The sequence below is a fragment of the Mastomys coucha genome, unplaced genomic scaffold (assembly GCF_008632895.1).
Source record: "Mastomys coucha isolate ucsf_1 unplaced genomic scaffold, UCSF_Mcou_1 pScaffold1, whole genome shotgun sequence".
NCBI lineage: Eukaryota > Metazoa > Chordata > Mammalia > Rodentia > Muridae > Mastomys > Mastomys coucha.
In genome coordinates this window covers 77,524,574-77,538,514 of record NW_022196891.1, presented here as the reverse complement: position 1 = coordinate 77,538,514, position 13,941 = coordinate 77,524,574, and the positions used below count along the sequence as shown (strand labels likewise).

At 50.4% G+C, this 13,941-nt stretch overlaps 1 protein-coding gene across 1 annotated transcript in view; it reads right to left on the bottom strand.

Annotated features, from left to right (window-relative positions):
• Positions 1-197: 197 nt before the first annotated feature.
• Positions 198-13,941, bottom strand: part of Parp1 (poly(ADP-ribose) polymerase 1) — a 33,800-nt gene continuing 20,056 nt past the window's right edge. Inside the window, exons 10-23 of the mRNA XM_031391191.1 lie at positions 13,282-13,521; positions 13,003-13,071; positions 12,650-12,782; positions 11,868-12,063; positions 10,196-10,324; positions 8,401-8,484; positions 7,290-7,412; positions 6,672-6,800; positions 3,895-3,993; positions 3,010-3,162; positions 2,136-2,263; positions 1,546-1,607; positions 997-1,111; positions 198-750 (exon numbers count right to left, since the gene is read on the bottom strand). Of these exons, the coding sequence (XP_031247051.1) occupies positions 669-750; positions 997-1,111; positions 1,546-1,607; positions 2,136-2,263; positions 3,010-3,162; positions 3,895-3,993; positions 6,672-6,800; positions 7,290-7,412; positions 8,401-8,484; positions 10,196-10,324; positions 11,868-12,063; positions 12,650-12,782; positions 13,003-13,071; positions 13,282-13,521 (1,742 nt within the window). The 3' untranslated portion in view covers positions 198-668. The remainder of the gene's footprint in view (positions 751-996; positions 1,112-1,545; positions 1,608-2,135; positions 2,264-3,009; positions 3,163-3,894; positions 3,994-6,671; positions 6,801-7,289; positions 7,413-8,400; positions 8,485-10,195; positions 10,325-11,867; positions 12,064-12,649; positions 12,783-13,002; positions 13,072-13,281; positions 13,522-13,941) is intronic.

The window sequence follows — 13,941 nt, the reverse complement described above, 5'->3', positions numbered from 1 at the left end:
TTACAGACAGTTCCATTTGGAAGACAAAATTGCTCATGGATGAGAATCCCAACCTGACCACACTACAGGCTCAGTTTCCCCAGTTAAGTGCTTTCAGGTAGCCCCTTCTTTTGGTTACCCCAAGTCTATCACTGAAAACCAAGCAAAACAAAAGCCAAGAAGGCTAAGCCGGGGACATACAAAAAAGAAAATCTATATAGTATGAAATTAGTTTTTATTTTTAGCTCAAAATAAATGCTTAACATTTTGCCAAAATCAAGCCAAAGATGAACCCTTGAAAAAAGGGAGGAAGCACATTTTCCCTTCCCTGGGGAAGCCCGTAAGGCAGACATTGTGACTGTGACGTGGCGTGTTTCTTCCCTCAGGACTAGTCTAGGCAAACAACAAAAACCTCCCCCCCAACTTTTCCTCTACTGGCAGCTGCATCTATCAGGCTGTGGTTGCTGGACTAAAACCACAGCCAACCGTCCTGCCCCAGCGCAGCACGGACAAGGGACTTGGAACCAGAGCCCTTTAACCCGTCTGTATAAAACCCTTCCTAAGGAGATTCGGTGAGGGAGCCACCCTTTGGTGGCAGCATGGCTGAGGTTTTGTGGTGTCTGGTGCAGAGGCACTAGGGGGAATTACCCCCCAGTCCCTGGGTGCTGGGCACAGCCACCCCTCACACTCTACCACAGGGACGTCTTAAAATTGAACTTGAGTTTCAGTAGGTATTTCAGATTCACCTGAGCAATGTCGTAGACGATGTACCTGGGAAGGGCAGTCGTTAAGGAGCCAACAGCTGAGTCCCCAAACCTCCCATCCTCCAACACTGATCTGATAGTGGGGAGGGGTGGTGCCCACAGACAGGTTTACCCACAGAGCAGGGAGTCACACCTCAAGTCACACGGGAGACCACCCAAGGGGAAAGTTGTCACTATTCCCAGCCAAGCTGCCCTTGGTATACGTACCCACTGGTACAGTTCCAGAGGACATAGCAGAGCTGTGAAAGGATACTCGTTATACAGCAGGCAGGTGTCATTAACACCAGACGGGACCCCTGTTCCCAGGGGAACCTCTACACCCTCCAGGGTGATACTGGCCGAAGGGTCAGGGGTGGTTTTGCCCAAACCTGTAAGGTGGAAGGGTCAAGCGCTAGGTATAATAGGGGATGTGTAACGAGGTGTGAAAATGTCCTGGGTACACGACTTCTATTTTATACAGGGTTCGCGTTCACTTTAAACATCCTTCAGATGCAAGCACAGATACTGCAAAGGAAGGTTCCAAGGCAAAAGTGACAGTGACCTGGATGAGATTATACTGTGGCGGACACCCCCGGGCCCACTCAATAATTCTAGGTGCACCTCCTGGCCTCAAACCTCTGCTCAAATTCTGAGGCCACCAGTGCCCTGGTTCCTGGTATCCCACAGAACTCCCACGGCATTATGACACAAGGAATCAGTTTTGTTTTTAAATAAACTTCTAGCAGTCAGTTCCAAGAGTCTAGCCGTTGGAAGAAAGGTGCCCCTCACCCAAATCTGCCATGCCAGGCTGGAGGGACAGTACCTTTGACGCTGTGCTTGCCCTTGGGTAACTTGCTGATATGTGACGCATGCTTGAGTTCATACCTATTCAAAAGAGGACAGTCTCAGCAGAGCCTCTGGTCACTGAGCTCCCAAACCAACACCTTCCTCAGCATCTTTACTGGCACATAAGACTACGCGCCCACAGAACTCTGTCCACCCTTCCCCTGGCACCTCCCTCCCCAGCTCCTGACCCTTCAGAACCCAGGGTGTTCTCAAGTAAAGAGCCCGCAACAGCTGCCACTGCCGTGGGGTTATTTCCCAAGAAAGGCCAGCTGCCTGTCGGTTCCTGTCCAGTCTACCCTGTGCCCTACCTCACCATCGTGCTCTGGTCCCGGCTCACTGGACGGAGGCTGCCAGAGGATGGAGGAATAGGACCTTCTTTTGAATGACTTCCCTGTGCCCCTGCGCCCCAGAAGGCCTGGTGGTACCAGTTCCTGGCTCCTACATCCCTGCCCTTTGGTTTTCATAGCTTCTCTGAATCTCCCTTGGCTACTGTCTACTGCACTTACAAGCCAAGAAGACTCTCCTGGTCCACTAGGCCCACCCTGGCCTCAGAGTCCCGATACTCACATGTTTCCGAGGGCAACTTCTCCCAACAGTATCAGGCCAATCGGGTCTCCCTGAGAGGCGTGGCAGTAGTTGGCACTCTTGGACACCATGTCAGCAAAGTAGATCCCCTTCCCAAACATGTAGCCTGTCTGCAGGGTTGGAAGAGGGCGGATGGCTGAAAACCTCCCAGCTGTGAATTCCCACTCGAGCAGCTGCCCCAGCAAGGCCCTCCCTAAAAATGTAACCTGTCTGCAGGGTCGCAAGAGAGAGGACGGCTGTGAATTCCCACGCAAAGTAGATCCCTTCCCAAACATGTAGCCTGTCTGCGGGGTCGGAAGAGGGACGGACGGCTGCGAATTCCCACGTGAGCTGCTGCCCAGGCAAGGCCCACAGCCATCCCCTCCCAAAAGGACGGCTCCCTAGCAGAGGCCAGTGCTTACAGGTGGGCTGGGGAAGTCAGGTAACAACCGAGGATGCCACCTTCTCTTTACCAAAGTTTCATAAGGTTATTGTGAACGAGGTAACAACCACTACTTAAGACTAACCCAGGCACACATATATATCCAACAGGCACTGAGGTCACCTCTCAGCCACACACCAGTGCCTAGCATGAACGCTATAGTGACCAAAACCCTTCCTCTTCTTTCCGCTCCACCTCAGAGGGCCTGTTCACTAGGTCCCTTCTGTAACCCAGCAGGTGATGTCACCTATCCCTTATCCTACTTTTTTAATGGCAGAAATTTGGGAGCTCCCGGATGCTGCCAGCTGAGGAAAGGCAGAGGCATGCCTGGGCTCCCTTCTGACAGGACTGGACTCTCAAACACCCGGGCTCTCGGGAGGAGATCACTGTAGGAACAAGTGATCCTACACCTCTCCACAGAGGCCAGCCACCTACCACAGGTGCTTCAGGTGGGGCTATCCGCAGACCCTGCGACAGGATGCCTGCAAAGTTGGTAGTCCTGGACCCGTGCCATAGCAACCTCCGGTTGTGAAGCTGCCCGAAGGGCTTGTAGCGCTGGCTCTCTCCCTCACGCTCTATCTTAAAGATCTGGGGAGACAGTTGGCAAAAGGGAGACAGAGATAACCGTTACTTGGGTTCAAAGAGATGAATGGATTCAGGAGCTTCCGATACTGACCCCCTGTCACAAGAGCTAGGACACTTTAGCTTTGCCACATCATCCACAGGCTGGGATGGGAAGATCCAATGCACGTGTCCCAAGGCTCCACGTAATAGGGACGAGCCATTACAGACATTGGAGCTAATGTGCACGCAGCAGGTACACATTAGGAACCTTTTCTATGAGACTGTTCTCACTATGGAGACCAGGCTAACCTGGAACTAAGTATGCAGCCCAGGTTAGCCTTGCTCTGTTAAGCCTCCTGAGTGCTGGATTAGAGATGTGTACCACATCTGTCCTGAGCAACTTTACTGTGAACTTCTGGTAATCACATTTTCTGACAAATCTGGGGCCCTTTAGTATACAGAAAGAGCCACAGCCAACTGTACACCACCACTTCCTTTCCTGCTCAACAACCTGTCACTTCTGCTTACTAACAGGAGAGCTGGGCAGTGGAGGCACGAGCTCTTAACCCCAAGCACTCAGGAGGCAGAGGAAGGCGGATCTTCCCTCTAGGCCAGCCTGCTGCAGACAGCAAGCTTCAAAACAGCTAGGAGTATAGAGGTCCTGTCTCAAAAAAAAAAAAAAGCAAATGGCTCCCTTTCTGGGCCAGGCCCAGGGAGACCTGGTAGGATGGTGGAAAGGGGGAAGAGGACTCTTACGTCTATCACTTCCAGGTCATAGGCATTGTGCGTGGTGGCATGAGTGTTCTTCACATATTTCCTGATGACCTCGGCCTCCTCAGAATCTCTGTCAACCACCTGGAAAACAGGCATGTGGAATGAGGGCAGGGAGACACCCAGAGAGGAAGAATACTGATATCCAACCTAGAGGACGCTGCCCAAGGACTGACACTTGCAGGCCAAGGCCAGGGTCCCATGAGCCTGAATGTCACTTCTTTATGCATTTGGACTTCAGCGTTCTTGTCTACATGCTAGGCTATGAGTCAAGCTAGAAAGGCTCATCATTACTGAGGTGGAACAAGGATACTATTCTGAGTAGGAGTCCAGCTCAGCGACAGAACACAAGGTGACAACACACAATTTCCTTCTCCCTACCCCAGTCCTAGGGATGGACCAAAGGCCCTTTCACGTGCCCAGTAAGAACTACTCTACTACCAACTACACCCAGCCCCACCTAGGGACAGTCCCTCATCTGTGTCCCACAGCTGGCTCAGTGCATGCCCAACTATGTGATGTCGATGTAATCCACAGTAAGCAAGCTGAGCATATGCAGGAGGCTACAGATGCTCTTTACGTTTTTTACGTTTTCTTATTTTAAGTTGGGGAAACCTAAAAATTCTGATTATCTGTGCTGTCTCATAATTACAAGCTTTATGACAGTAGCTAATTGGAGGTTCTTCACCAGGAACCTTAGCTTTCCCACTAAGAAGGTACCTTTGGCATCATATCCTACTTGAGAGGTAGGCAAGCTACCTGGGACTCCATTTGATTTGGGCTGTGTAGACATCTTTTTCTAACAGAGACCTCACTTGTTCACTCTGTACACACTCCTCTCCATTCAATGCACCTAAACCTGTTCTGCTCTATCTGCTGTGGGCACACCGACCTCCAACAACTGAGTAAGTTAAAAACCATTGGGGCTGGAGAGATGGCTCAGTGGTTAAAAAGCACTGACTGCTCTTCCAAAGGCCTGGGTTCAATTCTCAGCAACCACATGGTGGCTCAGAACCAACCATGAGATCTGGTGCTTTCTTCTGGTGTGTCTGAAGAGAGCAACAGTGTACATACATAAAATAAACCTTAAAAAAATAACCATAGCCTCTCACTCCTGCCTCTCCACCATGCCTCTCACTCCTGCCTCTCCACCATGCCTCTCACTCCTGCTTCTCCACCATGCCTCTCACTCCTGCCTCTCCACCATGCCTCTCACTCCCTTGCTCCCCCTCTCCACATGGTCATGGCCGCCCCTACTTCTCTCCTCTCTGCCTTTCTCTGCCTCTGCTACCCTCTTAACTCCCCTCCCCATGCCCTAAATAAACTCTACTCTATACTTAAAAAAAAAAAAAAAAACCAACCAACCAAACAAAAAAACCCATAAATTTTCGATAGGTTCTATCCAATTATATTCTAGTCATGTCTGGTTCTGAGGAGGAGGCTGACCAAGCCTCAGTTGGTCCTGGGCAATAAGGCAGACTGTCCTTAAGTCAACTTCTGCAGAGACTCCATTGCTGGCTGGTTTTATGCCAACTTGACATAGCCGCACCAGAGAAAATGCCTCAGCAAGACTGGGCTGTAGGCAAGCCTGTAGGGCATTTTAATTACTGATTTATATGGGAGGGCCCAGTCCATTTTGGGTAGGATTGGGTTCTCTAAAACAGGCTGAGCGATCCCTTGGGAACAAGCTAGTGAGAGCCCGCCTCCATGGCCTCTGCGTCAGCTCTTTCTTCCAGGTTCCTACTGACTTCCTCAGATGATGAACTGTGGTGTGGATATATCTTTTCTTTACCAAGTTCCTTTGGTCATGGTGTTTGTGAGTAACTAGGGTAAATAAATCCTCTCTTCACTATTTTATGCCTATTGGAAATGAGGCATCTCTAATGACTGAAATCACATGTGTTATGGAGAGAATAGACACAGAGGCAAAGGCACACATAACTGAGACTGTCAACCAACCTACACGACTTCTGCAAACCTTTATTTCAAGCCTTTGACTAAGAGGCCAAGAATCTGGAAACATCTGGCCCAGACTTCAACCACCAGTAAACCTTGGACTGCAGGGTCCATGCTGTCTGGCAGAAACAGGCAGAAGATGGGTGTACTGGCTGATCTTGTGTGTCAACCTGACATAACATTACCACAGAGAAGGGAGTCTCAATTGAGGAAATGCCTCCATGAGATCCAGCTGTAGGGCATTTTCTCAATTAGTGACTCATGGGGGAGGGCCCAGTCCATTGTGGGTGCTATCCCTGGGCTGGTGGTCCAAGGTTCTAGGAAAGCAGGCGAGTAAGCCATGGGAAGCAAGGAGGTAAGCTGCACCCCTCCACAGTCGCTGTATCAGCCTGCCCTGCTTGAGTTCCTGTCCTGACTTCTCTCAGGGATGGATTATGATCTGGAAGTGTAAGCTAAATAAATAAACCCTTTCCTCTCCAATTTGCTTTTTGGTCCCAGTATTTTGTTGCAGCAATAGAGACCCAAGACAACAGGCATGCCATAGGCAGGGCAATTCCCACCCACCTGAGCCTTCAACACAGCCCAGTTCAACTGACTGCTTATGCCCAAAATAGAAGAAAAGGAAGTCTTCAAAACCCAGTCTCCATACCGACCTGAGGCACGAGCTAGCTCAGACTCCCCAGGGGGTCTCAAAGCCCAGCCACACACTTGAGGAGCCCTGAAGATGGCCCACCTGCACATGTAGGTTGGGGCTCCTGCTCTGAGGTGAGCTGCTGAATGCTACATGGGAAGGACAGGCCTCTCACCTTAATGTCAGTTTTGAGCTTCTCATAGTTGACGTCGATGGGGTCCTTACTGCTGTCATCAGACCCACCCCTGAGAAGACTATAGGCCACCTCGATGTCCAGGAGGTTGTCCAGCATCTCCACCTTGGCCTGAGGACAGAATACAGACTTGGGAGCTAAGGCCACAGGGAAGGAGACAATCAAGCCCTGACAGGAGTACATGCAGAAAGTAGATGACACCCAACACCAACCCTAAGTGGGGCAGGAGCCGGTGTTGGCCAGACCCTGGCTTCACTCCTCACTCAACAGCAGGCACCCACAGGCATTCCTCCGAATGCTAATGAGGCTCTGATGCCTGGGGTAGTGAGGGGAAGATGTCAGAACTCTTAGACATGAATGATAGGCAGGAACACAGATGCCACTAAGGATGCCACAAACTGACCTAAGGCCAGGGACTCATCGGAGGACCTTTATGTGGGACAGAGAAATGGTCTTCATGCTTAATGAGTTTCCTAGACTGATGTGGTAAAGCAAAGGAAAGGAAGGGTGGAGCCTACTCTATAAACCACAGCGTGGAGGGCAGTCCCAGTAAGCCCCTGCCCCGGCCCCAGCCCTGGCTCCGGCCCCGCAGCTCATCACCTGCACACTGTCTGCGTTGTTCAGGAGCGGGGGCTTCTTCATTCCAAAGTCATGGGGGATCAGGGTGTAGAAGCGATTGGAGAGATCTAGGATCTGGGATTCACTGCTGCCTTGAGACACTGCCTGGAAGGGAAGGGGACAGACAGAAGGAACACAGGAGTAAAGCAGCTGCTGCTTATTATACAAGCAGGGAAACGAAATGGTCACTGGAGTACCTTCTCACTGGAGTCGTGGCACTCACTGAGGCACCCAGGATCATGGTCCTGTAACTGTGCAGCTTATTTACACAAAGAACTACGCTATCAGACACTTCATACAAGTGCTACTTGTATACTACTGAGTCTACATGGTGGGCTCATGGCTACTGCTGTAAAATTCCTGATTTGTGTTTGAAAATTGCTCAGCTGGGCATGGTGGCACACACCTTCAATCCCAGCACCCCCAAGGCAGGTAGATTTTGTGAACTGGAGGCTAGCCTGTTCTCCACAGTTCTAAGCCAGTGTGGGCTATATAGAGAGACCCTGTCTCAAACAAATAGATAACAAACAGGAAACTGTCCACACCGCTGGGAAGCATCTACCTGCTGCAAGTAAGGATGGCGTTCCTACCGAGGGACCGAGAGCCACAACGAGCTTAAGCCGGGAACCAAAGCATCTCGTGGAAGTAGGGACACAGTTCATTGCTCAGAGGCACCCAGATTCTCTAGCTCACTAGAAGTCAGTTCTCCAGCACCACCCGGAACTCACTTTGCTGGGGGCTTCTCTCCCTTCTCAGAGGCTGTACCCCACCCTCAAGTACAAAAGAGCCTTCTGGTCTCCTGAGGACGTCAGTGTGAAGCCCCAGGGCTGGAGACATACTAGATCAAACTCTGCACCAAACTTAAATTTCTAAGGAGTTTATTACGTATCTGGTAACTAAAAACATTACCACGCGTATTTTGTTAACATTCTTTGAGCAATGAACTGGACCATGTTATTTACTCAACTGAAAAAAATCCAAATCCTTCCCAACTCCAGTTAGGTACTGTCACTGTTCCCACACTATAGATGCTGCTACTGTCTCTTAGCAGACGAGAAGCTGGCCTGGCGGGAGGACTGGGGTGCCTGCTTACCTGCTGGACCTCGCTGAGGATGGAGTAGGCCGCCTGGATCTGCCTTCTGCTCAGCTTCCCCAAGGGCATCTTCTGAAGGTCAATCTGTAGAGACAGGGAACATAAAGGCTGAGCATTCTGCGCTGTGGTGACACAGCATTCTCCCCTCACAGATCGGTGGCCTGTCTGCACGAGGCTGTAACCCTCTTACCCCACCCTGTATGCTGTGCACACCACCCAATGCATTCAGCTCGGCACTCGTGAAGGCGACGGACTAAGCCTCGCACTCACTGTTCTCTAGGGCAAGGAAGGGGTGGGGGGACCCGTGCCACCAACCCAGTTCAGAAACAAGAGCCTCACATTTCTAAATGCTGAATGTTATTTTTCAAGAACACACATCTGACTCCACACTGGCCTTTCAAATCAGCCACCCCAAAAGGCTACACATTTGTTTTTCTTTTTCTTTCCTTTTGGTTTTTTGAGACAGGGTTTCTCTGTATAGCCTTGGTTGTCCTGGAACTCACTCTGTAGACCAGGCTAGCCTCGAACTCAGAAATCCTCCTGCCTCTGCCTCCCAAGTGCTGGGATTAAAGGCGTGCACCACCACTGCCCAGCTACATATTTAACACTGGGACTAAACGCACTACTTCAGGATCTGTTAATCAGGGTCTTGAGCCATGAAGACGGAGGTATGATCATCCTGTTACAGTGCCGAAGAACTGACAGATCCATACTTGTAAACTGGATCAACTGTTCTCAAGTGACATCTACTCCCTCCTGTGAGTGAACAGGCCTGTGCTGTCACTGAGCCCTTGAGGTGACACACCCGTGTGCCGGTACCTCACTGCTCTAAGACTGTGGCCCTGGGCACATCCACCAGAGCTGCTTGATGTGCAGAGCAGCCTGTAGCTCCTGGCCTCCTGGCCACAGGGCTGGCCCAGGTATAGAGCCCCTCCTCCATCAGTGGCTGGAAAGACTGCAGGTGCGGTGACAACGGCCTACGCTTGACTTAGCCCTTGTCCGCGCCATGCAGGCACACTAAGGAGCAGCATGGTCCCACCGGGCACCGTGTCGCCTCATGTGTGAGATGTGCAAGCCCTCTACCACAGCTACACACAGCCCCAAGTTTTAAGAAACAGCTGACTGGAGTTTGGCTAATTGACTGGAGCATGGATCAGGACAGTAGTGGTCAGGAGTCTTCTGTATAGTTGTTGTTGTTATATCATCATCATCATCATCATCATCATCATCATCATCATCATCATCATCATCATCATCATCATCATATGTCTAGGATTGATGATGATGATGATGATTATTATTATTATTATTATTATTAGTCTAGGACTGCTTGGCCTACTTGTATGCCTGTGTACCACTTGGGTACATAGTGCCTGTGGAAGCCAAAAGAGGGCACTGCATTCTCTTGGAACTGAAGTTACAGGTGGTTGTAAGCCACCGCATGGGTGCTGAAAATTAAACCCAGGGCCTCTGGAAGAGCAGTTAGTGCTCTTGTCTACTGAGCAGTCTCTTCCGCCAGTTTTCTCTTTCTACAAGTGAGAGATTTTAGACTTCCACTGACATCAACTAAATGGTATGTCCAAGCCCCAAAGAACCAGACCTACCCACCCTAACGCAGAAATCAAAATGGCAATAGGGGTTCAGGGCCCAGGGACAGTCCTCTACAGTACACCCCATGTTCAACAGCACAGTGACTGGACAAGCTGGGATGGAGGTTTGCGGCTGCTTGTCTTTTAGAAAGGAACACTAACACCATGAACTCACCAGGCTCAGTGAGAGCTGCCTCAGTACCCACCTCGTACTCCACCAAGGCCTTCTTCATGCTCTCCACGTCGAAGATCATCCCCACGAGCTCCTGCACCGGCTTCGGCAGCTTCGACTTGGTGCCGGGCTTCACTGTTAGCTTCTTTACAGCCTCTTCATCCTTAGGGAAGTGGGGAAGGAGGACAAGGGACCGTGAAGTCAGGGTTAGCTACAGGTAACTAGGACACAGGATAGAAGACTGCCTGCAAAAAAGCCACGTGCTCATCCAACGCTCAGGCAATGGTGGCCAGTTGGACACAGGCAAGGTAACTCCCATGCACTCCCCACCCCTGACTGCTTCAGATTCACATTCCAGCTGCTCATGACGCCCGTCGTTCTCTTGCATGCTGGTGGCCCGCAGAAGCTGCCCTGTGTGCATCCACAGCCATCTTAGAAGGGATGGCTGCTGTGGAGTGAAGCTGGCTCTGGGCAGGAGCTTGCTAGACTAAGTCTCCCCTTTGCCTGCACCTGCTTGCCCAGGTCTGCTGGTAGCCATCACGTGATACTGAGACCATTCTGCACAGTGCTGGGTTAAATGGTTAAGATTAGCGTCATGGTTCCTCCTTTTAAAATGCTACACTACTTCTCTGTCTCACATTGTGCCCTAAGGAGAGTGGTGTCTTTAGCGAGTGTGTGGTGTGATCCTGGCCCCGAAGGAAGAAATGAGTGCAATGCAGGATTGCAATGTTATGGTGGAAAATGATTGCAGAGGTGAGCACAGCCAGATGCAGACACATGCTAGGACTTTGTTACAGTTAATCCCAGACACTTTCATTTTCAATGCCTTTCTCAAAAAAAAAAAAAAAAAAAAAAACCTAAAATACTTAGAAGTGTACTACCCCATCCACCTCTAAGTCTGAGGGCTCAGCCTCGGCACTATGTAAGGACTTGTTTATTTTTTTGAAACAGGGAACATACTATGAAGACCAGAGTGACTCCAGGCTCAGAGATCTGCCTGCCTCTGCGCATCAGGATTAATCCTGTGTACTACCACACTGATCTCTAAATTTTAATTCTTTTTTTTTTCTTTCTTTTTTCTTTTTGGTTTTTTGAGACAGGGCTTCTCTGTGTAGCCCTGGCTGTCCTGGAACTCACTCTGTAGCCCAGGCTGGCCTAGAACTCAGAAATCCACCTGCCTCTGCCTCCCAAGTGCTGGGATTAAAGGCGTGCGCCACCACTGCCCGGCTTAAATTTTAATTCTTAATGCAGACCTCATAACACTCTACAATAGTTCAAACACAGCTTGAGCTCTCTCCACCCTGTTCTTAATTTAAACAAGTTTCATTCAAAGCTTTACGGAATAAATTTTCCAAAATGTTTTCTGTAGCTAAGATGTCATGTGACTTCTGTCCTTCATTCACAGGGCATACTGAAATGTCAACCACCTCAAATTCTGTTAGTATTACACTTGAGCTTGGTGGACTCACATACTGCTTGACTTACTAGTTAGGATTTTTATGTTACAGTGATGGTGTTCAGTATATTCTTCTCATGATCCTGGGTAAAACTGGCCTCATGGAATGAGTCGGTATGTTTTCTTCTACTCTGAGGTAAAGAATTTGCCGCTCTGGTATTGTTAACTCTTCTCTAAATGTGTCACTGTTCACTAGTGTCACCACCAGAGCCACACTGTGGAGTTACAGGGACAGACGTAATATGATTACCTGGCCATAGTCAATCTCCAGAGGGTAGAACTTTTTGGGATACTTTGTGAAGTTTTTCGAGTGCCAGGCATTCCCAGTCTTCTCTTCATACAGCTTCATGAAGTGTTCGACAGCATCCTCTTTGGAGGGCATCTGCTCGAGTTTGTTACTGCCGATAACTGTGCCCACCCGGCCCCAGGACCGGAAGATCCAGTACCTGTAAAGGGACAGAGACGAGGCCTCCCTCCATAAGGGGCAGCTTTAAAAGCCTGCTCTCTCCCTCATGTGCTAGTGGAGTGGTGCTGCAAGTGGAACCTAGGGCCTTGAACACATGCAAGCATTCTACAACCAAGAGAGGACGTTTAAACACACGGAAACTATGGCCTTCATTTTAGTAACCAGCAAGTGTGGAATAGCATAAAACGATAAATTTAAAGCCAGGTGTGGCGCGGCGCTTGGGAAGCAACAGGAAGGTAGATCTCAGAGTTCGAGGCCAGTTTGGCCTACAAAGGTTCCAGGAGAGCTAGGGCTACAAACAAAAAGAATAAAATGTAATCTTAACATGTCCCACATAAACCATGAAACTGTTGTCCTTTTAATGGCTAAAAGAATAATAGCCCAGCGGGACCGGTGAAGCTACACTGTGATGTCTAAGCATGGCAATATAACTGACAGCCAGTAGTGGCGCTTTTTAATGGAGATTTCAGACACTGTAGGTTTTTGTGACCGTTTCTCTTGCTCCAGGCCCTGCAGTTTGACTTCTCAAGGTGGGGAGCACACTCAGTCTGGGGGCCTGGGCTCACCTGCTCTCCTTGTCATCCTCCAGAAGCTGCAGTTTATAATAGGAGTTCGTCCCTTTCACAATGTCCACCAGGCCAAGTGTGGCGCTGAACACCTTCCCGCCTTTCTCCAGGACGTGTGCAGAGTGCTCCAGACCTGTCCCAGAGGCAAAGCTCCTATAGTTTTCTCCCTTGAAGGGCTAGGGTACAACAGAGGGGTCTGTGGGCCTACATGTCCCCAGTTAGTTTCATGTCACACCACCTTTAGAGGCCCCACTGACCCACATGCTTCCAGGATTGGCCTGCTCCCCTCTGGCCACCCTGACTAGAGACATCTGCTAATCTCCCAGGGTGCATGGGGGGCTCTGATCACTCACCAGAGTCAGGATCAACAGCTGCTCCTCCCTTCAGAGTTAATTTCATCCTCTTTTCAGACTTATTGACACCTCGGGAAGGAAGGGACAGAGGAACATAAAAGACTCAACCAACCCAAAGGCAGGAGAGTTCCCAGAGGCAGTGTCATGGCGCCTGCACGCCACCTGCCACCCGCCCGCCCGCGGGCCTGCTGCTTTGTGTCCACTAACACTCAAGGACACTGCTAGCTGCAGCACTTTAGGGACACAGAACAACCGTCACAGGCAGGGGCTGGGCCTCACCTTCCTCTTTGACAGCACTCTTGCTCTTCTTGGACGGGGCAGCTGACTTCCCCTTGGGGGCCACCACTTCACCAGGTTCTACCTTCACCTCAGCCCCCCAGGGGGACAGGCTGTGGGCTGAGAGCAGCTCTTGGAGGCTCTTAGCGGAGGAAGACACGTCCTGGAGGAAGTCCTCACACACAACTCGAACGTTGGCCGCTTTCACTTCCTCCATCTTCTTACTCATCTTCTCTACCTCCTCTGTTTACAACCAGACAGGGAGAGACGAAACCCCAATGGTAAGCTGAACACAACCTCACTACAGCCGGGGCACACCAATGACCCCAACACCGGCAACTTCTCTCCTAAGCTGTAGCTGAACCTCACCTCAGCAGTCATGCTCCAGTATCCCTCAGGGATGCAAGGCCAAGGGCGGCCACCTTCTCTAAACCCCAAGTGTGGTGGCAGGAGGATGCAACAGAAATGGACTCTTGGGCCCAGGCCCTAACACTCAGCAGGACAGTCTATAACATAAATGTGGATGTGGGTTCCATCACCAGACTACAGAGTAGCGACCTCCACTGTACCTACAGAGGAACCCAGGACATCCCACGGACAGAGGTAACCTCCACTGTACCTACAGAGGAACCCAGGACATCCCATGGACAGAGGTAACCTCCA